Consider the following 25,969-nt stretch of genomic DNA (forward strand, 5'->3'; position numbering starts at 1 on the left):
TCAAAGATTGATTAGAAAAACATGGGAACTTTTTTATTCTCTTCTTTCACACTACCTTCAAAACCTAAGCAATAAATAAAAATTTTTACTTATAATATATCATCAACAAAGCTCAAGGTTTTCAAAATCAGACCAGTGAGTGAACATGTCCAACCACCTCTTCCCAATTCAATCACTTTGATCGATCCGACTGGTTCGATTGAATAAATTATTGAAAAAAACTAGTTCAGTCGGCTTGATTGCTGATTCGGCTAGTTCAATCACCTAGTTTGACTAGTTCGACTGATCGGTCCAATTGGTTCAACTAGTTCACAGGTTAACCAATCTAGCCCCTTTATCCTTAACTGATACCTTGGCTAGAGGTGAGCATTCGATTGAATCAAGTGAGAAAAATTAGCGTTAATCATATTGGCGAGTCCTATTTTATCATCCTAACTCGATTGGAAAATTTTTCGAATCGAGTTGAGTGAAATGAAATTCAATTTGAATCGAATCGAGTAAAATTGTTCGAGTTAATTTTTTTAAAAAAATGCCAAATTAAATCTTGTTATAATATAGCTAATGTCATGTTAGAGCTCATAAATTTGAAATTCAAAGCAAAATAAGAGGAAAAAAACAAAGATCCTTTAGTATGATAAATTTGAATTGAGAATTTACTAGTTTAGATCCTCAAAATTGTTATTTTGGAATTTTAAAAATCTTTATATATTCTTTAGATTTTTTTAGAATTTTAAATTTTATATATTTTTAAAATAATGAAAATTGAAAATTTTATAAATATTTTGAATTTTTAAAATTATTTTGCAATTTTTGTTGAAAGGATTAATTTGCTTATTTTCAAAATTGACAGGGACTAAAAGAGTATTTACACCAATCAATTATTTGAGTTATCTAAATTGTAAAATTCAATTCAACTTGAACTCGAAAAAACAAATTAATTATTCGAGTTGACTAAAAAATTGAATAACTCTATTAAAAAAACTTGAAATTTAATTTTTTTTTTATTTTTTCGAAGAGAACCGAGTTTTATTCACCTCAAATCTCAATCGATTCTCAACACAATTGATATGATTGGCTATTCTGATCAGATCTAATTTTGAAAATAGTGGCGAAGCTTCAAGCATTTGATTTAATACAATATAAATATTCAAAATTTTTATTTACACCATAATTTTCACAATTTTAATTTATAAGCCCTAGCTTTTAATTTATACCTAAGTAAATTCACTTATGTTAGTACAAATCAAATTATATGTTTTTAATCGGGTGCAAACAAAGTATAAAAGTCTTATAGAAATAATATGATAAAGTTGAATGTTCTTTTAATTTTAACCCAAAAATTTATAAATATATAAAATGGAAACTTTTATTGTTTTATTTTAAATCTCTTGAAAAAATATATAGAAACAATCAATTTTATTTTAAATTGTTGATACTAAAGTGGAAAAAAACATTTTCTTTTCATTCAAAATCAAGGTTTTTAGAACCTAACTGATAGTCGAATTGGTTGGACTGGTCTACTAGATTCCATAAAATAAATCATTAAAAAATTATAAAAAATAAAAAATATATTAAATTTTTTTGGTTGAATCGCTTGATCAATTGGTTTTTGTCTAATTTAATTGGTCTGTACCAGTTATGGGTCAACCGGTCTAATGTTTTTCTCCAGACCGATACCTTGGTTGGTTATTGATCCGAACAACCTATTTGATCTAATTTAAACAACCACTCAAAATATTCGCAAATATTTTTTTTTTAAATAGAGAAAAAAAAGTATGCTATTTAGCACGTTTCTCTGTTTGTTGTTTAGCACGTTTCTCTTGAGTCTTTTGTTTTAAGGTTTTGGTTATCATCCTGGTAGCGTTTGCACATGGTAGGGCTCTTCGAAGGGGGTATAGAGGAAGATCTAGTGAATTTGAATATTTTTTTAGGAAGAAGAGGAATCGTTTTGAGGCCAAGCTAATGTAAATTTGGTAGAGGAGGACTACCTGCTCTACTTAGTGGGGAAAGTGCTTACGGATAGTGTGTTGAATTTCCTATCGTTGCAAAATACTCTTGCATATTTGTGGCATCTGTTGGTGGGGTGACTATCTCATATATTGGGGATAAGAGGATTTTGTTCAGATTTTATTATAAAGTGGATTTAAAGAGGTTATGTGAGGGTATGTTATGGACTTCTCAACAAATACTTGATCATTTTCCATAAGTTGGAACAGGGGGAGGATCTTTTACAAGTGCATTTTATCTATTTTGGGTTCATATTTACAATCTTCCATTGGGATTTATGTCAGAGGGTATGGCACACCAATTTGGTAATTTCCTTGGTACTTTCCTGGAGTATGATGCCTCTTTGATTGCAAGGGGAGTCGGCAGGTACCTGAGGATCCGAGTGAAGATAGATGTTCGGATCCCGTGGAAGCAAAATAAGAGAATTATTTTGGATTAAGATTGTTTGGTTTATACCCATTTTCAGTACGATAAACTCACATTGTTCTGTTTCTTGTGTGGAAAGCTTGGTCATGAGGAGGGTTTTTGTTCGATTTCGGTTACATTGGGGAGACAAGTAGTGGAATTTGTGTGGGATATCTCGCTAAGGGCGGCACCAAGAAGAGGGTCATTAATGGTTAATAAGTGGTTAAAGGAGGAAAATTTAGGGAGGCAATGCAGAGGGAAGGGAAGTATTGTAATGACCCAATAATTAGAGGTGTCAGAAAGTGAAGCTCGGAACTCTGTTTTTGTAAAACGAACTCATAAATATTTATTTTATGTAGTTAATTAAATTTTAGGTAAGTAATTTTCATGAAACTAGAAATTATTAAGGTTAAGGGACTAAATCGCGTAAGTGTTGAAAGTTGATATATAGATTGAAATAAATAAAAGGAACAAAGGTAACAATTATACCAGGTTGAGTGATGGACGTTCATAATAAAACATTTGTGATATGTATATATAATATATATTAAGTTAACTTAATAATAATAATAATAATAATAATAATAATAATAATAATAATAATAATAATAGGTTGGTAGATAGATAGATAGATAGATAGATAAATAGATAGTCATTAAAACAAAACAAAACCCATTCCTTTATTTTATTTCACATGCAAAACGAATTGGAGAGGAGCACACACGGGTATAAGAAATTTTAGGGGTTCAAATTTTAATTGGCTTCTCAATTTAGTCCATTGTCTTGTAATTTTTACGTTTTTAGAATCTTAGTACTTAGAACTACCTGACCCATGTTATAATTTCTAGTATTTTTAAGATTTTAGATGCTATCATTATTGAATAATTTAAGTATTAGGGTTAAATTGATAAATTTTTAAGTTAAAAGTGGAAAATGACTAAATTGTGAAATTAATTGTTGATTTCCGTTTGTTCGATTGAAAATGGTTTCTAAAAATAATTTCTGAAAAATGACTTACTTTTATGAAAAAATTAATATTTTTGGTGTTTGAATGAATCTGTTTGGATGAATCATGTAAAATATTTTCGTTGTTTGACCAAAATATTTTATAAAAACTGTTTTAAATGAAACAAACATACATTTAAGAATTTATTGTCTTTTCATTGTTTAATTGAGTTTATTTTATATCTATTAAATTTATATTTTACATAATGATTTATTTATAAATAAATATATCAAATTAAACATTAGACATTAGGAACCAATGCCAAAGAAAAGGATTCAAAGAGAAAAAAATCAATTACAAAAAGAAATTCCATAGTCTAAGAAAATAGATTAAATAAGAATATGTTTACACAAGAATACATAGTTTAGACACATCATCTTTGCACAAAATTCCATAATTCCATTTCCATACCAATCATTTACATCCAACTACTATCTTAACGTGATTATGACTTACAACAAGAGACGTAAATAGAGAGACGAAGTATACAAATAACTAAAATATTTAACACATACAATCAATGCATTTGGATGGAAGACAGAGAGAGCACGAGCAAACTCTTCTAAACCTAGAATTTCATTATGTTTTGTATCAAACAAGTCAAATATCTGCAGTGAAATCAGAAATATATTGACAGCAACTCAAGCAATATTATGCTAACAAGAATGATTCTTTCAAAGATGGAGACATTATTAACTAACATTAGATAAAAATACCCGATCAGCAAATAAACTCTCCTTTTTGTTTGTTTTGAATAACGCCAATTGGAACTCCTCCTGTCAAATAGTAATACAAATAAAACTTAAATACTACCAATATGAGAGGATTAACTAACATTAGATAAAAATACCCGATCAGCAAATAAACTCTCCTTTTTGTTTGTTTTGAATAACGCCAATTGGAACTCCTCCTGTCAAATAGTAATACAAATAAAAGTTAAATACTACAAATATGAGAGGGAAAGAACCAACTCAAGATGAGGAGTGATCACCAAGCCAAAAAACTTGGCAAACATAACAAAAGATATCAATTATATAACAAAACGGGAACTATGAAAAAACAAAGACCTTGTTGATCAGCTCATCATCTATAACAGCATTGCTTATCTTCTTGAAAAGCTCATAAAGTGCTTCTATTTCACTTACACTAACTGCATAAAGATGAACAAAAAGCAAATTTCAGTAGAATGACTCGAGAACTAAAATAACACAGGCAAAGACTGAACAAAAGTTAAATCAAGCAAAAGCATTGAATTTATCAAATAAGCAATATAGGATAATATTTAAAAAGAAAAGAAAAAATGATAACATACAAATGGCCTCTCTTGCAAGAAGTTCAGGATCAACAAGACCTCTTGATTGCTTGCACAAATCATTATCACATCATTGCAGCACTGAAGCAAATAAATGCTTCAATCCTTCTACGCACTGCAACATGATATTCTCTTCACATCAATACACTCCATACCTAGGCAATAGCAAAAGAGACCAAAAATCTCATTCATGTCATTCTTTCCATAAACTTGATCATTCTAAAAGCAAACAATAGGACTAACCTTTTAACCATTTCTTGATTCTGCTGACTGAAGACCAAATATTGGAATTGGAATCTGACAAAGCCGGAGACCTCAAACTCAAAACGAAATCAGTTCTTATAATCAAACCATGATCTTAACCTTTTAACCTACTTGAATTTTCTTTTGTCCTAACAAATTTAAAAGCATTCCATAAGTGTTTCCCCTTCCTTATTTTTTGTGCATCGAGGAGCACATAAAGAATTAACTCCTCCATGTCGATTTCTCATACATGAGAGATCAACAAAATACAATCAGACAACACATACAACAGTATTCATCATGAATCAAGAAACGCAAAGGAGAGGATAAAAATAAATAATCCTACCAAACAAAGAATTAACCATTTCATCCATTTTACAAAATTAAGGGTGATCACAAATCACCCACCTTTGCTAACATCCATTCCAGCATTGTAGTATAGAACATACAATCTAATAAAAAGTAGTTCAAAATCAAATATACATAAAATCAAACACATCAAAAGGCCCAATTCAAACACAAAATCATTAACTCCATCACAAATTGAACCTAATCAAGATCCCATCTAATCAATTCCACAAAAAATAAAATTCATTTTAAAAAATATACAAACAAACCAAATTGCCAACTTAATAGATCTATTGAAGCGTAGGAATTAATTAAAACTACCTACTTTAATCTCACATCGATTCAAAAAGGTTTCTTTTCAATTATTATTGGGGAACAACCAGAGGGAAAAACAAATATATGAAAACAAAAATGTTATTACATTTTGCTAAGAAGCAAGCAAACAAATCATATAATTCCAGAACCGTTCTCAATTTCTCATTATTTCCCATAGTTAATTGTCTCACCGTCTATTTTGACAATTGAGTTTGGAACTTGAATCGACTGGTTTCGCTTGAACTGGCAAGTCGCTGAAGGGAAATAGACGAAAAAATTGAAGAGAAAAAATCACCAAATTGTTGAGAGTTTCATTTCTAAAAAGACTAAAATGGCTAGGGCTTTTTTCTTTTTGTCAACGAAATTACTGCTGGTTGTTTTTTATACAGAAATGAATCCTGGGTCAGGGACGTAATGAAGGGAAGGGGAAGGAGAAGGAGAGAGCGTTTAGAAAGTTCTGATGCTGGGATTTTCCCCAAAAAAGACCTCATTTTCTTATGTTTTGTAAAATGTTTTACAGTGGAAAATCATTTTTAGCCAAACAAACACAGGATAAGGCTAAAAAGCTTTTACGAAAAAGTTTTTACAGGAAAACAAACGGAGCCTTAATGCTGCTAGTAAAATTAATATTACATGCTGGAAAATTACTAATAATCTTTTGCCTACTCTAGGTAATATTGTGATTCGGAGAGTGGCAGTGGTGAGTTGCTACCCTGTCTGTCGTGGAGCTAAGGATTCAGTTGAGCATTTGTTTCGAGAGTGTCCAGTCACAGTCCAAGTTCTGCAAGAATTGAAGGTGCCATTTTCCTCCAACAATGAAAATAATTGGAAACACTGGTTAGCTAAAGAATTCATAAACAGTAACGTTGGAGACATGCATAGTATGGGTGGTCACTTTCTGGGCACTATGGTTTACCATAATCGAAACAGTATCTACCATGAAGTAGTTAACCGAAATGTGAAAGGGGTAGTAGTGTTTGTAAAGACAAACATGCACGAGTTGGAGAGTTTGGAATTTGCATTACCACAATTTCAACAATCACATAATATCACATGGGAACTGCCAGTTGGGGATAAAATGAAAGTAATTTTTGACACCACATTCCATCAATAAATAAAGAAGGCAACAACTGGCATATTAGTTAGAAACAATGAGGGGTTAGTGATTGTGGCGTGTACTTACCCGTATGAAAATATGGCAATTCGACAGCGGCAAAGGCAAGGGCGTGTCTCAGAGCTGTAATTTTTATGGAGGAGTTAGGGTTTCAAGAGGTAGTGGTCAAGGGGGATGCCTTGGCTGTTATAAAGAAACTAAGGGCTCTTGAGGAAGACAAATCGACCATTAGTGTTTTGGTAAAAGAGATTAAATTTAGGCCTGACAATTTTGAGTCAATGGAGTTTAGATTCATACCTCATCAAAGGAATCGTGCAGCTCATTTGCTAGCAGAGGAGGGAAAGAGATTCGGGGATCCTCGATTTTGGATAGAGGAAGCTCCAAGAACGGTGGAAGTAGAGGTAGAAAAGGATCGAAGGGTCATGCAAGGTAGGGATTGAATTAGGTTTTTTTACGTCGAAGGAATGATTATCTTTGGGACTCCGATGTGGTCAAATTTGAAGGAGCGAGATGGGAGAAATCGTCAAGATGCCATAGTCACTGGGAATGGAGAGATCGGATGCTTGATTAGCTGGTTGACACAGAATGAAGGCAAAAGCAGATTGAATTCATGTTGTTTAACTCAATAAGGAAAGATTTGTATCTGATTTGAAAAGAAGAAATAAATAAATTTAGTAATAAAGAAGTCAAAAACAGTAAAAGAAGAAATTTAAGAACAAACAACAAATAATAATAATATATAAAAAATAAATAGATGAAGTTTAAAAGTGAAAGATGGAACGATAGCAATGAAGGATAGAAAGATAAAAGTTCAATTTAACTCATTAAGATATAAATCTAATAAATTCATTTAATAGCTCTAATTAATCCTTTAAAAATAATTCTGTTAAAAGATAAAAATGAATTCTCACGACTCTTTGAAAAAAATCAAGAAGAAAATTATTTCTAAAAATTACGAAAGAAATCTTACTCAAAAAATAAACTCTCCCAAAGTTGAAAACTTTTATTAATAAACACAATTGTGTCTTTAATGAATAATGAAGAAGTCTTTATATAGGCTAATTAAATACGTCTAAATAAAACTCTAATTAATCTAAACAATAAATAATTTTAAACAAAACTTTATTGTTAATATAAAACTCCTAAATAACTTTAAATACTTAATAATTATAAAATATTCAAAATAAAAATAATAATAAAATAATAAGCCTAAAACTCGAATCCAATATAAAACACCTAAGCTTGTGGGATTGATTAAGGTCCTTGAAGTGAAATGTCTAAATTTGTTAACATTCTCCATATAAGCTTATTATCATAGATTGAGAATTTAGACCCATGAACAAAATTAATCTCTTCTAATTAATCATTATTCCAAAATCCACGGTCTTAAAGCTTTAACTCTTTTTTTCAAATTTTTTTAATAATAAAATCTTAAAAGAATAAGTTAAAGTTTAACTTTAATTACTTAAATTTGGATCTCATTATTAAATCTTGAGAGAAACTAAACACATCTCTATTATGAGCTTTAAATTGGACCGAAATTTCGTAAAAGGTCGTTTCATCTTTCAAAGTTTTAGGCTGTGGTTTTGTTTGTTTTCAAGTTGTCTAGTTTTGGTTTTTTGTTGTTTTTTTCTTCTTCCCAGAACAACCATTATGGCACCGTTCCTGATAGCCAGTCGTTGCAACGGTTAGTGGATGTAACAGCTCTTCTATTTTTTTTTAATTAATAATCACCAGCAGGTTTATTTCAAAAATTTATATATATTTTAACACTTAGAATTAATTAAAATCTAAATCTAAAGTTGAATTATCCAAACATTTAATTTAGATTAATTAAAATCTTCAAATTTTAATATTTTAATTCCCAACTAAAATTTTGAAATCCAAATTCTACTTTCTTATCCTGGTAATTTTTAAATTTTATTAAAATTTGTATAGGTTTTTTATAAACTTCTACAACTTTTTTAAATTGTTAATATTTTTATAGCTTTTAGAAACTTTTAATTTATATATATTTGATTTTTTAGATTTATTAAAATTTTATATACTTAAAAAATTCAAAAGTTGGTATGAAATGCCACATCATCTACAAAAAAAAGACTAAACTATTTGAACAAAAATTCAAAAAGCCAGTCGATAAATTCAATGAGTTTTGAGAGAGATAATGGCATTAACTATATAAGTTCCAAACATAACATGTCCCAAGTCAAAAACAGAAAAGAGAGAAGTATTTTACATTTCACTAGAACTTGGCTTCAACAACCCAACCCAACCCAGCTCAGCTCACACAAATAGAAATCTCATGTCTGCCTCCGTCAATTTTCCTAGAGCCTCTGTGGAGCCACCCACCGTCCTACACAACACCACAACACATTAAACATTCAAATTACTCCTTCAAATTTAACCAAAAACTAATTAAACTCTTACCCTTCAAACACTAATTCCTTCTTTTCTTGCAGCTTTAATATCCTCTCCTCTATTGTGTTCTCAATAACAAACCTCACAATCCTAACATCACACCAAAAAAGATGCAATTAGTCTCATTAACTCAAACCAGTCTCAACATTTTTGTTATAAATTAACTTACAATCACAACCCAACCTTATTGGTTTACATTGCCCTATTCGGTGTATCCTATCTTGTGCTTGGCGCTCCACAGCTGGGTTCCACCAAGGGTCCATCAAGAAAACCTAATCAGGTCCAAAGTCTACCATTTTAAGCCTTTAGGAAAAAGAAATGTACACAAAGGAATAGCCAATTTAACCTGAACACTACAGCATTCATTTTAGATAAGGAAACGTTTAATTGCAAAATTTAAAACAAAATGTAATCCCAATAAGAGAGAGTAATGCCATAAATCCTTTTTTTGCAAATGGATCCCAAAAGATATCAGAGATTAAACCAAACAAGAATTCAATAAGATATTGCTTACATGTGATGCAACTGTGAGATTAAGGGCAACACCTCCAGCTTTCAAACTCATGAGAAATATCTTGCAATCTGGATCCTCAGTAAAACTCTTAATTGCAGCATCTCTCGCAGCCAAGGACATGCTCCCTACTAGTTGAACACATTTTATGCTGGACTGCAAAAGAGGCCAATCTATTATGATAGCATCTTTTCTTATCTGCACAAAGAAACCATGACAGAATTTGTTTCGTTTCTCATTTTAGAGACCTTATGAAGGGAGTATTTTATGAGATCCAAGAAAGATGTGAATTGGCTGAAAACAATTCCCTTCGCAGAACCATCTCTTTCCACCATGAATCTGATTTCTTCCCTCTAAAATTATGAAAACTCTGTTAGCAGAGAGGATCAAGAGATAAACAGTGAACAATATGAATATGCCATGCAATAGAGGCAAATTTGCCACAGGTCATAATAATCATCACTCAACAGTGAAAGTAATAACACTAATACTGTCAATAACGTTCTGTCATTTATCTTTGTTATCATCCACTTATATTGACAAAGAAATGCAGCTGCTGCTAATTTCTATTATGAATAGCACTGCTGTGAATTTAAAAGGTGACACAAAATTACTGCAGCATTACACATGACAATATTGAAGTTCAAAATACCAAGTTTTACGACTTTGATAGAAACATAGTTTACAAATAAAGACACTGCTAGTCATTGGGGTTTACATAAGAATTTACTATATGAAGAACAAGCCAAATGGGAACTCCAAGCAGGCTATCAGAGGAAATTTCTAACCACATTAATAAGAAGTTTCTGCTAAACTGTCCAGTAAAGTCATGCCAATAATGATAAAGGAGAGATATCTAATAGCCATTAATGACATAATGCAAACCATGGTTGTGTATATAGTACAGATGTTATCCTCTCAAAATAGTCAAGCAACTTTTTAGCAATTAATGAATCCCAGTAAGTCATACCAAAGCCTCTATTTTAGTGCTCGTCTGAAAATCATTTAATTGAATTCTGTTCAGAATACTTGAGGATTTAAACCCCTTCAGTGTTGTTTTGCTAGATTGCCCTCCATCTGCATTCGTAGTCAGATCAACAGTAAGTAATCTTGAGCATGAGGGGCATGAGACATTTCCCAGGGAGGCAGAAAAATCAATCAGACAAGCTTTGCAGAAGACATGTGCACATGCAGTAACCTGAAACAATCAGAATCAGGACATTCAAACAAAATGCTTTCACGGTTGCATATTTGTAGTGATTATTTTATTCTTATCTTTTTAATAACATCTTATTCTTAAGATTTGCTCAAATATGACCACGGGAGGATGGATTAGTGTAACTGTTTTGACCTTTACATGCTTATGATGCCAGGAAGAACTAAAGGAAGAAAATACTAAACAGAACAAACAGAAAGGGTAACCCACCACTGGATCTTCTGCAGGATCATTGCAAATGCCACAAACTTGTTCATCATCATTCCTATCACCATTGACTATGTTTCCAGCTCTTTGTGCAGCAGTACTTGAATATACTACAAGGTAAGGGTGATCAACAGCCTAGAATTTTGCACAAAAACACCGGTTTAACAGATCAGCATAAAAATTTTGAATACCGTATTTCATTTTCTTAGATAAAGGTCTAATCTGGATATATTTGCTATGGGTGATAAGGATGATAGTGAAAGGATCAACGTCTGGGTATTATCAATGTGCACATATGGCACAGTGTGTAGTTGCGGTGGGGAGCACCTCCCAGTTCCACCTGGACGCCATTCAATCACTGGGGTCCAGGGCAGCGACAGGCATCCCCACATCTTTCCACTGTGCCATACAGAGACCAAGTGTTAATCATCCCTTTGGTAGTATCAACTTGAAGGGGTGACCATATCATCTTCAAAAATTCACGGATATTTCCTCACTCAATAATACCTTTTAGAAAATTACCTACAAATAATAAAATATATAACAAAAAAAAAATTCTGATCCAGACTACAATTACACATACTGAAATTCATAAAAAAAGGCAACATCAACTAGAATTAAAGCTTATGAAGTTTGGAATACAAACACATAGGATTCATGCATAAGTCTAATCAATTGAAACAATACAAAAAAGCCATCGGTTCAAGGATATGCCATTTATTATCAAGAGATTTTATGATTAAAAATTATTCATGCTCTACCGAATCCAAATTCCAAAATATGTGCTTGCATATGTAAGCAAATTAGGAAGAGGTTCAACCTATATGAGTATAACGCTGTCATATCATTTTGTAAGACTATCAGATCCAATATTATATCTTGTAGGCCATCATTAATTCAGAGTAGAAGAATAAATTATTTGATATGCCTAACTGTTTCATTAACCCACATAGGAAAAGAATAAAAGAATACAGAGTAGAAGAATGTTTCATCCATTGAAGTAATAAAGATATACTCACCTGCCGCAAGCGTGTGAGGAGGTCAAAAATGTGAGCATAATTGTTCATTACAGTTCCTGCTTGAACATATCTGCAAGAAGAGCAGAAAATTAGAAAAAGAAAAGAACAAAGCTTAATACCATAAAAGGAAAAACCATGGTTTAATGATTATATATCTAAGAAAACATTGAGCGTAGCTTGAACTAGATTTTTCATATCACTAAAAAATATATGAACAATCCCCATTTTGATGTGATGGGGAATGGCCTATATCCTTGATGGATAGACGGTACCACAACATAATAGTGAAGATTCAAGTGAAATCAAACATAGAGCAAAAGACGCCTATGAAAAATAAGGTACACTATGATGTTAAACAAAAATACAATGGTCCAGTAACCAGCTAGCTCGTTACTAGCTCGTTAAAATTAATAAGCTAACATATCCTAATTAGGATGTCAAAACCTTGCTAAGAGAAAGAGATACCAGTAGACAATGCCAAGTGGTCAGTGGAGATATTAACAATCCATACCTAGCTAACTAGGATTTCTTAATCTTTTCATTTGAACAGCATGCAATTATTTCTGAGAATAAATATCTGTCAACCAAGAGTTGCACAGTTGGTGCTCAATCAATTCAACCATCAAAAGCTAAAGAGTTATATGGTAACTTACGTGTTAAATTGTGCCTGACTTTCACTGTACAAAGATTCATAATAGTCAGTTTCTTTAATGTCCATGGTGTCCCGTCTCAAGGAAATCTGCAGAATGGGTGCATTGGCAACAGAAGCACATAGGAATATTAAGAATTAACAGAACTCCATCATTTACTAGAGATTGTGTTTGCATTTGTGCAAACCCATGTCTGAGAATATGTACGTATCAAAAGCACTTACAATTCTAGGAGGAAGAGCAAGATCAGCAGCCCTGCCTTTCTTGGTACGCCTTAGGACAATGTTCTTCAAAATTTTGTGTTTTAGCAATATCATAGCTCTTTTCCCGATCTCACCATTTCCATAATGTTGTATTGGCGTAGCCACATACTAAGATATAAAGATAATTCAGAAAAAAAAAGGTCTTTTAACATATTATCAGGACCAACACTAGAGAAAATCTAAAGGATTGCAAAACTCACCTTATTCCACCAACAAAAATGCCTCACAGAATTATGGGGGCACTTTGGGCATTGTGTTGATGAACTGTACAAATATAATCAGATTCACAGAAATTGTAAATAACAATCAAAAGAAAAGGGTTCTAGTAACAAAGCTACAATTGCATAAGGGAAAATATACAAACCAAACAAAGCAGAACTACTATCCAAGATACATCAACAAGAAGACATTGTACAGGAAAATCACTTATGTTAGCTTACATCTGAAGGTACCTAAACTGGATGTGAATGTAACATGCCATAAAGGAAGGTATAATTAAGCCTACATATTTAGCCGAAATTTTCTTCACTCTAATCATTTCAGAATGTCCAAAAGAAAACCATGTTAAATATAACCAATTGAGTCATTTAAGCACACCCCATATTATAAGCTTGACAAGGATCAAGTGATTTTTGCAGCATGTCACCAAACTTATAGTCAACCAGAAATAAGCCCATGCAATGTTGAGGTTCATCTTTCTTAATTTAAAATTTTAAAATCTTCACAATGTTTATTTGTTTTATTTTGTGTTCCTTTGTGAATTTTAATACAAGTGGTGCTAATATAATAACAATTTGTCAATTTTTGGTGATTCATTTGAGAAATAAAATAATTATTATAAATACGATGTTGAGAGCTTCCCTCAATAAATCAATGCAAACTCCTCTGTTGAAGTAGATTCACTTAATTTTACACATTTAAATTAGTTTTATCATTTTTAAGCCTTCAAGTAATATATTAACTAACATCTTTCTGTTAAACAATCAATGATATAATTAAAATTATGAATTACAATGTACAAATATATTGCAAATTTAATATCAATTCAATCTATTGAAAGTTGCATAATGATAGCAAAATTTTATATTTAGTACTATAAAATGTACATTGTATTATTACTACAATTTGAAGTAAAGCTTTCTCCTTTTCTTTTGCATTGAATTCTTTTTCTTCTGTAGTTTCTTTCTTTTTCCCTAATTTTGAATATTTACTATATTGAACATTTATTTAAAAGTAGTTATGATGAAACCAGGAAGACGAAAAAAGAAAGTAAATCCTAAAATAAAATAACGAACTCTAAAAAGAGAAGGTTAACATGTTAAGAGAACTAAAGAACACAAATGAAAGAAGGTTTCAACCAGACACAAATGGAATGGCAGATGCTAAATAAACATTCCATCAATGGGCTTTTAGCCATCATTGACAGAGTTACTAGTTATGCTACAATTTTCAAGTTGGACAATACTACAAATTAAAACTCTATGGCCCAAATGGGAATTGGCTACATGTGGTGACTTGTAGTGAAATTAAATCAGGATCAAGCAGAGCAAGAATGCGTTCAGAATTCAATATCAACCCATACCTATAATCAAGAGTTTTGCAGTCACAATCTTTGCACAAGTAATAGGAGTATGGAACTATTTGCAAGAAGCGAACCTGTGGAATGCAATAGAAAACAAATAAGGTACAAAACAGAAACTTGGAATTGCAATTCAATTTCTATAAAATATTACTGACCAAAGAGTACAGTTCTCCAACACGATTCTGCAGTGGAGTGCCACTCAAAGCCCATTTGTATAAGGATTCCAAAGAAAGGACAGCCTTTGCAGTATTACAACGTCTATCTTTCACAAAATGAGCCTATGTAGAAAAATAAAAAATGGTAGTTAATTAACAATATACATGCTAAAATTAAGTCCTTCCCTCCACTGGAAGCTGCAATTGACATCAACTGTTGAGGAAAAGGTTTAACCCATATGAGTGTTAGACAAATTCTAGTATGTCAGGAATTCTTGTAGATAGTAAATCTTGAGATGAAACTCCCATTATTTGATTTTCAAAGTGTTAAAACAAATTCTAGCGAATAAATGAAGCAAAAGATTGAGTATATTCCTAATTTTTCAATAGATAATAATTATGCTATGATTCACCTCATCCAAGATGATGCGCTCCCACTTCACAGAGTGTAGAAGTGATTTTCCCTCAGGCAAGTTATGTTCTTTGCCTGCAGAAGTTTCATCAAACTCAAAGTCTCTGTCTTTGTCTTCCTTATTATGCTTTGCTTTCTTCTTGCTAGCCCTCTTTCTGGAATCAGCTTCATAATTACTAGCATGTTTTTTGCCTGACTTGAACATAGATTTTGGTTTCTTTCTCTCTTGCTTAGATTGGTTTTCTGTTTTAATAGCATCAGGCCCACAATAATATTTCAAGTGAACGGAGAGCTTCTTTTGGTGAAATGACTTCCCACAGTAAGGGCATTTCTCCTTTGGTGGCATCATGAATTTCCTATATTCAGCCTCAACAATCGAATATGTTGTTATTACAAAATCATATTCTGAGAACTGTTTCACATTTTTCCCTCTATTGGCACCATGGTAAACCAACACCTTGGTGCTTCCCCTTGAAGTAAACCGATCAATCTCACTTACCCACTGACTCACCGCAACAACCGGACAAATAACAAGGGTGCATCTTATCCTGGGCAAATCTGTTGATGAACCTGCAGTCTGTGACGAAACATTGGGTTCACCAATTGTATGGAGTACTTGACGTTTGGCAAGGACAAGGGCTATCGCTTGAATGGTCTTCCCCATTCCCATCTCATCTGCAAGGATTCCCCCTTTGGTATTTGAGTCTTCCTGTTTCAGAGCCCAGGCCAACCATTCCTTTTGGTACCTCAACAAAGGAATAATTAAGTCGGATGATGCGTCAGAAGTCTCAGTTATTACCGCATTCTGTTGATCAAGATCAACATCTACCGTCAAATTCTCATCAATCCATTTCTCATGCTCTTGTTCCCAAACTTCCCACATTAACGGTTGCCCAGACCTAGCCTTCTTTTTCCTTTTTGTATTGTTTCTCTTCTTCGCGGTTGACACATTAAAGTCAAACTGGCTTTCATTTTGCTCAGATAGTATCTGTTCACCATTGCCTCTGTTTGTTGGAGGCTCGGTAAAATCAGAAATGGTGATAGGAGCAGCTTTCACTGCTTTATGGTTTAAGTCCAGAATCTCCTCTTCCCCTGCAACCATGTACTCATTATATTGATTTAGCCCCCCAAAAAAATACTCATTTTATTGTATACCAAAATTACAAAGCAACGCAAAAACAACCAAAATGGGGACAAAGAACTCTAATATGATTATGGGAGGAAAGTACCTAGATCAGAATCGGAGGAACGGACATAGGTTTCTGAATCGGAGAGATCATCCAACTGGATAAAATTATCGGCTTGGTCAGAACTATCGCTGTGTTCTTCTGTTTCAAAATTAACATAATTCCAAATAATAAAATTAAAATTAAAAAAAAACGTTAGACCCAGAGGAAAGTAACATAAAAAGGAAAACCCTAAAAAATCCAAGTGAGGGAAGTTTAAAGGTCACCCCCCTTTACAGAAGAAAAATAGTAAAGTAGGAAAGGGGCAGATAACCCTAAGAAAGGAAAAAGAAAAGTAGGAGAGCGCAATTGTTTTACCATTGGTAGAGAAGTTGGAGGTCCTTTTACGCGATCGAAGCTGCATTTGGGAAGGAGGATGTAAATGGAGTGAATTTGACGTTTAGTTCCCGATTGAATGAAGACGAATGATCAGTGAGAGAGAAAGAAATAGGTGATTGGGCGGCGGGAATGTGGGGTGTTGTAATTGTTGACTTGACACGCTACCCAAACGGCGGGAAAGTTCTCAGCATAGACTTATACCTAGTCAGCCTGTAGCCTTTTCAGTCTGTCCCAACTTCGATTGTTAAGCAAATGAAAATTTTGCTTTGTTAATATCTGAATTTCTATTCTAATAATGAGATTGATAACTCTCCACATAACTCTCCACCTTGTTTAAGATAAAAATGTATGAAAAAAATTTATTAAAAAAAAAGTACAACTTGTATTTATTTTGCATATAATAGTCAGTTTTTAGTGGTATCAAAAACAGTAATTTCGAGGCTACAAATCTTATCAATGAGTCCGTAATTAGTATTATTTAATTTATCTGAGTCAAATATAATTCTATATTAAAGGTTAGATTTAATATTTTTGTTAATTAAATGAATAGTTAAGTTTAAGTGGTTTACTAAGTCAAATAATTTTGTAAAATAAAATATCGAGTTCTCATTTTTGTAAATCGAGCCTATAATATTTTTATTAAATATTATATTGACATGTTAAGGTTCGGTTCGAAAATCTTAATATTTGGTTAATTAATTAAAAAAATTAAATCGTAAAATATGTAAACATTAATCACTATTAAATTTTATTGATTAAAGGACTTAATTAAAATAAGTGGAAGGAACAATAGCTATAGCTTAATGTATATATAGTGGACAGGTAGTTATGTATTTGAACTAATCTTATATGTTAATTATATGTTAATAATAATGATAAATCTAAAAAAATTATAACAAAACCATTTTTTCAACTTTCTTCTTCACCTTTTAAAACCAAAACACTAATGAAGGACACTCAAGCTTTTGGTCATCTTCGTTGCTTTGCATGAAATGTATTTTTTTATCCGATTTTAGTAATTTTTATATTTTTGATATCGTTATAGCCTAATTTAGCTAACCCAAGGATTATTTTGTAAAATTGTTAAAGACTTTGAAACTTGCCACTAATAAGTTCTAGGTGTTTTTGTGATTAAATGATGAATTTGTGAACTTGGTTGTTGTTTGTGACAATTTTGTAAAGGAATTTTTATTAGTTTTGAGTTTAGGGACTAATATGAAAATAAGTAAAATTTAGCATGTAAATTTAGAAAATTTTCAAGTGTTTGAAAGCTGATTTGGGATGATATTGAATTCGGTTTGGATATATTGGTTTTAATTGTGAAGTTTTTAATAGTTTTGATTTCAAGGACTAAATTAAATAAAGTGTAAAAGTTTAGGAAAAAAATTGTAAAAATGAAATTTATAGGTCATGTGCGTAGAAATGAATTTGATAGTGCATTTGAAATTGATTAACTGAATTTAATCATTATATAGATCAAGAATTGAACTGTACGGAGGATAATCGAGAAAAAGAAAAAATCACAGATTAGTCCCTACAAATCTGCTCAGTAGCTGAATATACTAGGTAAGTTCATAGTATAATATATATATATATGTGTGTGTGTGCGCGTGTGTGTGTTTTAAATATGATTTGATTCAACTGTATTTGAGGTTAGTTTTGATAATAAATTGAAATTATAAAATTGTTATAATTAAGTACAAGTGAGAAAGTGAATATTTGGTAATTGTAACAGTCCATTTTTCAGTGTGTCGGAAATGATGGTTGCTAGGCCACAAATCTGACGAGTGAGTCCATAAATATTATTATTTAATATTTACGAGTCAAATATAGAGTTACGTTGAAATTTGATTTAATGATTTTTGTTAATTGAAAGAATAATTAGGTTCAAATGGTATGCCCCTAAAGTCAAGTGGTTTTAGAAAATGAGGTACCGGGACCTCATTTCTATAAATTGAGCCCATAAATATTTTTTAAAATATTTATGGAGTGTTATTAGGGTCATATTAAAATTTTGGTTAAGAAATTGTAACATTTAAATAGTTAGTTAAGTGAAAAGAACTAAATCGTAAAAGTTGTAAAAATAAGTTACTATTAGATAATGGTGTCAAATGGCTAGATAAGGATTAATAAGGCGACTTAAATGGAAAATGTACCATTTAGCATCGTAGTGGACGATTTTGATGGCAAATTTCATGAAATTTAATTAGTTATTAAAGGACAAAATGATAATTAAATAAATTAATAACATAAACAAAACCAAAACAAATATTATCATCTTCAAAAAAAAAATTCACAATTGAAAACCATTAGAGAAGGAGACATTCGGTCAAGCATTGTTGGCTGGCATGACATGGTATGATTTTGATCATTTTTTAATGATTTTTATGTTTTTGTGATGTTTTAACTTAATTTAGCTAATTCGGGGGTTAATTCGTAAAATATTTAAAATTATAAGGACTTACCCTGAATGAGTCGAGTTGTTTTTTATTTTAATTGATAGATTATTAAAGTTGGTAGTTAAATATAAGTGTTTTGTTAAGTTATTTTGATGATTTTAATGTTTAGGGATTAAATTGTTGAAATAGTAAAATTAAATGTAAATTGTGTGAAATGAGAAAAAATATGGGTTGTTATAAGACTAAGGGAAAATCAGCTAGCATGAATTTTAATTAAAAGCGGTTAAATTGCAAGTTTCGAGTTTAGAGACTAAATTGTATAAAAGGTAAAACATTTGGGGTAATTTTATAAATTTCTAATAATAAGGGTTATAAGTTGAATTAATTTTATTAAGTTATTTGAATGGTTTAATTAAATGAAAATTATTATCTGGATCAAAAAACGAATCAACCTGGCTTGAATCGAAGAAAAGCTAAGGGCTTGGATTAATGATCGACTTTACTTTTACAACCGTTGTAGTCGAGGTAAGTTTGTATAATGATTAATTCATTATTTGTAGATCTTTTAAAATGTTAATGAATAATTATGTTAGTTATATCTTAAATGATTATTATGTGTTATATGTTTAATGAGATTAAATGATTATGGTGATCAATTGTAGAAATGTGGAAAATGTAACTTTCATGAATTTGTATGTGAAATGTTATATCGAAAAAGGAATCAAAAGATGTAATGTCTCCCGTTTGAACCTTGTGAATACTTAGGATACAAATGACATGTCATTAGGGGTTCTACAGTTTCAGGTGATGATCTTAAATGTCCTACCAATGGCTGAGTTCCTTCATTTGTTGCAGGTTCTCCATAGCTTATGTGAGTAGCATCGTGTAGCTTAACATCCTGACCCACAGCTCGTGTGAGTAGACCTATTTCATAGCTCGTGTGAGCATTACAGAAAAGGTTTCAGTAATATGTATAGGCACACTTTGTGTGAACATGGTTCCTATGTATCTGACATTGTTTCATTTGGTTCAACGGGTAATAAAGGTTTAAATGAATGAACTCAATTATATAAAATGTTATGAAATTATAATAGATGGAATGAAAATTTTTGACATAAGAGCTTTGAAGGTATGAATGTTACATATTAGAGATGTGATGAATGTTATGTATATGGATTTGCTTCCAATATATGTTCTTTGATTTGGATGAATGTTAAATCTTTCATTATTGAACCCTTGAACTTGTGATGTTGGTGTTGTAATAGGAAATGGATAATCTCTTAAGCATGTCAAAGGAATTATTTATGAATTACATAAATTGAGCCTATTCGATAAGTTTACATTTAAGATTTATACGAGCTTACTAAGCATTATTTCTTACATTAGATGTTTTCTTTTCCTATAGATTATTGAAAAGCTCGATCTGTTGGAATGGCGTAGGAGCGCAATCACAGTTTCCATTCGCCATATTGGTAGTTTTAGTTAACAGTTATAAATGGCATGTAATAAGAGTTTTTATGTTATTTACCAATGTGATGTGGTTTAAGTTTATTTGCCTATATGCCTTGTTGTTGGATTCTAAATGTCAATATGTATGTGTTTTGGTCACTTGTGAATGCCTTGAGATTTAGATGGCTTTTGGTTCATTGAAGTGTGAATGTGTTGCGTGTAAATATGTAATATGAATGTGCAAGTATACACGTTGAATCAAGCAATAAAGTGATAAGTGAGATCGTCTTCACAGTGATCAGAATAGGTAAAAATATGGTTGAGTTATTACTAAAAACTATACTAATTAGGCTTATGGAAAAGTAAACATAATAATGATTTGAAGTGAAGTATTAATGTATAAAATATAAAAATCAAATAATGAATAAAATGTTGTGGCAATTCTACGAGACAAAGTTGAGAGGATTGATGTTGTTGAATGGGAAGGTTGGAATTACTTGGATTATATCTTAATAACATAATAATGGCATGGAAAAATCTTGACCAAATTACCATTCAGAGTATAACTACTACATCTGCTTCTTTCGAAAGCTAGAATGAAAGCTATCATTCTAAGTTTTCGTATGTCTACAAGTCTCAAGAACAATACCTAACAATATTGTTCCTTACTCTGTACTAATCACAACTTTATGTCTAGAGTGCTAGGAGTATTTGCTCGATTACTCGCTTGTATCATTCGATTATGATCTAACTTTTTAACCTTTTCAAAATGAAATCAAGTCTAAGGATATACCATGCATTCATCTATGTCTAGAGCTTGCATGCATATATTTAAAATAATCCATACTGAATAAAACAGTAGGTCTACTCAAAATATCACTATGATCATTAAATATATCAAGATAAATCCAGTAATTCCAACCCAAATGAAATTAGCTCACGGGTTGGGATTTAAAATCCAAAATTAGAATAACATTCAACATCATCATTAACAGTTTAGAAATCACAGAAATTAATTAACAGAATAAAGGTTAAACTGTAGGAAGCTTTCGCCACTCTAGCTTTCACATTGACGCTATTGAATTGTGTAGGACCCAAGGATGATTGTTCGTCCCTTTTCTTGCATCTTTGCTCTCCTCTTAAGCTGCTGCCCTCTCCCTTTTCTCTAGAATTTTTCGCGAGTTTCTCCAGAGAGAAAATTGCTCTCCAAATCCCCTTCCCAAAATCCTCGTGTCCTCGTGTCCTTATTCTTTTCTCTTTCCTCTTTTATAGGGTAGGTCTCGCTCTCTCAGCACACACTTTTCTCCCTTTTTTTAGGTGGATTTATCTGGTATGCGTCTAGCTGGCTGAGAGTGACGAAGACTAACTGTTGCATCAGCATTTTCCTAGAATTACCATGGCATTTGTGTTGGCAATCCATCCAACCTTTTGTCATGGCAGTGACACTCCAAACCCGATCGGGACGGAATTCGACGCGTTACATTAGCCACCTAAGTTACTTTCCAGCTAACGACCACCAGGACACACCCCGACCTTATAACACCTCAATCTTATCTAAATATTAGTTATTTATTAGTGCGGAAGCAACTTATGAGCCAATTTTAAACTTTTCCTATGTAATTTAACCTAAGGGCATTTTTGTCATTTTACCACCTATGGTAAAATTAACCTGATCTTAGATCTAAATGTTTCCCAATCTTCTTTTAATCAGAATTATGCAAGCCTAAAAATTTCAGCTTAAACTGAGCTCGTTTGCTATGTCTAATTCAAGTTTTACTATTATGGACTAAATTATAACAAATACAATCTATTAGAATCTATTCCAAATTACAAATTAAATATTACGAGACTAAGCCTAAAATTTTACCAAGTTTCCTTACCATCTAGGGCTCTAATTAGACTAATCAATTTTCAGAACTAAATAGTAACTTTAGCAAATTAGAATGCCAATTAAAAAGACAAAAATTCAAACCCCCAAAACCTACATGGCCATGTCCCCCAAGCCGTTTGTCATTAAATGCCCGTGTTTGTGTCATGAAAAACTTTTTGACAAATCGCACACGCCCGTATGTGATAGCTCCAGTTTCCACAAGCTTATGTTATATACCCACACACCTGTGTGCAACCCTTCACACGTCCCTGTGAAAGCCACTACACCTATTTTTGTGAAAAAACTCGTTTTAAAACCTAATTTTGCATATTTTAACGCCCAATTAAACCCGATTTAACTATGATTAATTAACATATATATACACACTACTTCAATTGAATTTATTAACATAAATTAAGCCTCAATTGATTTCATGCACATCAAACATCGAATAAATCAAACAAGCGGTGTACCTTAGTCGCTAGTAAACCATTCCATGGAAGCTTTATTTAAACAATCGTTAGTACAGATTTCATGCTTCACACACATGTTATCAATCACCATCTTATCAAGCAACAATACACTATAAATCAATCAATAATTAAACTCAAATATGCCTCAAAATTAATATAAAACCATCCAAAATAAACGTCCAATGTCTAAAGTCCAATTACAACCAAAATCAAACTAATTCTCGGGAGTTCCACAATGCCCGACTACAGTCTCTAAAATGTGTAATTAAGTCTCTACCAAGCCTAAATCTCTTGGAACTCTCTTGCTCGGCCCCTCAGCTCCTCAATCCCAATGATTATCTATATGAATGCGTGGGTGTGAGTTTTAAAGAGCTCAGTAAATGTTAATAAAAACAACAAGTAAATTAACATCCAATTCATGCTTAATTCACAACCAATCAGTCACCAAATGTTAGCCAAAAATAATTAGACATGTCAATTTAATTTCCATAAGCATTTATCAATTATTCATGGCTTTCAATCATTAATTGATATAGCAACAATCACACATAAATATAAATTGGCATACACTTCTCATGGCTTAATTGCGTGATCATACATCGGACAAACGGATCTCTGAGCTCCCACAAATATCAAATACAGTCCACCGAGTTGAGCGGGCCGAAGCACGCGCTCCCTTATAGCACCTTAAACAACCCATTGAGTGGAGACTCATGCTCAACACTTCCTTATCTACTCCAAACAAATCAGTCTACCTAGAGCCATATGCTCACAATGGCACAAATAAAAATGAGTACCCACAAATCCTATGGCATGCCAACTATATCCAATGGATCCACCATGCATGTTGCCAATATATTCAATCAAACATAGCATATAAATCAATCATTAGTGTGTTCAATTTAATGTGACAAGATGCTTATGTATAACATGAAACATAGTATTTAATATCCAATTAAATCAAGCAATTCATTTGCCAATTTTCCATAATCAATTACCAATTGAAACACAAACATACCATAATAAAAAATTTCATTACACATGTTTAAAATCATCCTTAAAATCAATTTAATTAAACAGCAGAACACCACTCAAAAACTCACTTACCATTTTTTTTCAATACAAATTCAAATTTTGCACATTTAATACCAATCTTGCAAAATCAACCATTCATCCATAATTAATTAATTTTAATCGTTCATTAAGGTACTAATTAAACATAATTGTGGTTCAATTTACCAAATCGCCTTTAGAAACACTCGCCACACAATTTTATTTTATCACAAATGATCAACTAGGCAATTCCAAGCTTCAATTCTGGTTATCTCTTTCCTCTTCAAGATTTGGAGCTTCAACAGAGCTAAAGTAGACATTACCACTTTTCCAAAGCTATATTAAACACAATTTTTAATTAACTATGCTAATCGAAATTCATTTTCAAAGATACCTTATCGGATTTGTAATATCAAGTCGAAAACTCGATTTCTCACAAAATCGATCTCTCCAGCCCTCCTAATCATTTCCAAACATCAATACTAAACCAAATACACATTGACTAAGCATCAATTTCACATGTAAATCAATTTCACAAAAATTCAAAAAATTAATTTAAAAAGATGATGTAATTCGTATTTCTTCAAATTACCTTACAAATCAAGTTTAATCTTGATAAATAAGATAAAAAAATCTATTAATAGATCCATTTTGAGTTGGAACATCCATTGATTTGTGGATTTTCTTTGATCCATTGTTAAAGCACTTTAAGCTTTTGAAGAAGATGACATTGGTAAAATATCATGTAATTGACTCCCAAACCATGTAAAAATGTTTCTAATCATCATAAAAACAAGTTTAGAAATAATAATTATCTTTAATTTGTTCTAATTCCTTTGATTGAAAATCTTGATTTAAGAAGCTTGAGAAATTTCAGAATATTTTTGGCTACTTTTGAGAATAATTTCGGGTGAAAAGAGAGAGTATTTTGAGAAGGAAAATAGTTGGATCTATTATCTAATGATAGATCTTTAAGACAATGCAAAGAAAATGAAATTTATTATTTTTAAAGCTGAAACAAACCACTAGAAATTAAAAATTGGGGAATTTCCCTAATGGCCACTCCCACATTTCCCTTGTTTTACCATTTAATCCTTTTCCTTCAAAATTTCGAATTTTAAGGTTTATTTGCCAAATAAATACTATAAATTTTTCCTTATTTTACAATTAAATTCAATTTAAATTAATAATTAAATTTATCTCAAATTAACCCTAATAAAAATTATTTTAAAATTCTTTTTCGCCCAAATTAATTATTTTCACTAATAATTATTTAATTACTTTAAAATTAAATTTTCAAAATATTTTAATTTTTTGGATTATTATTTAATTTATTTTAGATTAAATTAACCTCCTAAATTAAATTAAAAATTACTAGAAACCCCATAAATTCCTAGTTTCACACTCGGAACCCGAAAGACATACCTGAAACTACTAGACCCAGTTTAGGGATATTATAATGGCAATATTTCACTTCCTTCTTTTTCTCCTTTTCTTCATCCTTCTTACACTTGCTGCATACAACAACCAATTTCCTTCTTCCCAACAATAAAAGTAACATGAAATGACATGTAAGGCACAATCCAACCGTTATTATTCAATGCTCTAAAAATAACATAAAAATACAAATATATCTACTTAAGTACAGACATGAAGCTTAGAGGCTCGAAATATAACTCTTTTCAAGAGTTATCACACTCCCAAACCTGAGTTCTTGCTTGTCCTCAAGCAGAATATGTATGAATGCATGAATTTGCCATAACTACACAGTTGCCTCTTGTACTGCTAAACCAAACGAAACATATTTTATGCCTCCATTCTCAGCAGTCTTTTGTCTAAAAAAATTGGTTCAAATTTTATAGGTTTGTTTAGCATACGAAGTACAGAAAGCGTTACCTAAAAAGATTATCAAGCATCTCTTAATGTATTTAGTTTATCTTTCCATTAAACTCAGTTTTTCTTCTCATACTTATTCTG

General features: G+C 31.6%; 1 protein-coding gene and 1 pseudogene across 3 annotated transcripts; both read right to left on the minus strand.

Moving 5' to 3' along the window:
• Positions 1-3,712: 3,712 nt before the first annotated feature.
• Positions 3,713-7,551, minus strand: LOC128290339 (calcineurin B-like protein 2; annotated as a pseudogene).
• Positions 7,552-8,900: 1,349 nt separating this feature from the next.
• Positions 8,901-17,079, minus strand: LOC108479448 (DNA repair protein RAD16). 3 transcript variants are annotated; one of them, XM_017782052.2, is made up of 16 exons: positions 16,728-17,079; positions 16,413-16,511; positions 15,185-16,275; positions 14,772-14,894; positions 14,617-14,690; positions 13,235-13,298; positions 12,996-13,142; positions 12,775-12,860; positions 12,122-12,191; positions 11,106-11,237; positions 10,650-10,877; positions 9,928-10,032; positions 9,683-9,835; positions 9,352-9,440; positions 9,178-9,258; positions 8,901-9,103 (listed from the first exon to the last, which is right to left on the minus strand). In XM_017782052.2, the coding sequence occupies exons 1-16, from the start codon at positions 16,771-16,773 to the stop codon at positions 9,034-9,036; spliced, it is 2,658 nt and encodes an 885-aa protein (XP_017637541.1). In that variant the 5' UTR covers positions 16,774-17,079; the 3' UTR covers positions 8,901-9,033. The 3 variants fall into 3 exon arrangements, with proteins under 3 accessions (XP_017637541.1, XP_052881676.1, XP_017637542.1); XM_053025716.1 differs by having other exon boundaries at positions 16,413-16,467; positions 16,728-17,047; XM_017782053.2 differs by having other exon boundaries at positions 16,413-16,508; positions 16,728-17,047.
• Positions 17,080-25,969: the final 8,890 nt, after the last annotated feature.

Source organism: Gossypium arboreum, chromosome 3 (genome assembly GCF_025698485.1).
Source record: "Gossypium arboreum isolate Shixiya-1 chromosome 3, ASM2569848v2, whole genome shotgun sequence".
NCBI lineage: Eukaryota > Viridiplantae > Streptophyta > Magnoliopsida > Malvales > Malvaceae > Gossypium > Gossypium arboreum.

Coding starts and splice junctions, on each gene's coding strand:
- LOC108479448 (XM_017782052.2), bottom strand. CDS start 16,773: ATGCAGCTTCGATCGCGTAAAAGGACCTCCAACTTCTCTACCAATG. Junction 14,691..14,771: donor TTGGAGAACTGTACTCTTTG/GTCAGTAATATT, acceptor TGCATTCCACAG/GTTCGCTTCTTGCAAATAGT. Junction 9,259..9,351: donor GGGCAATGTAAACCAATAAG/GTTGGGTTGTGA, acceptor GTGTGATGTTAG/GATTGTGAGGTTTGTTATTG.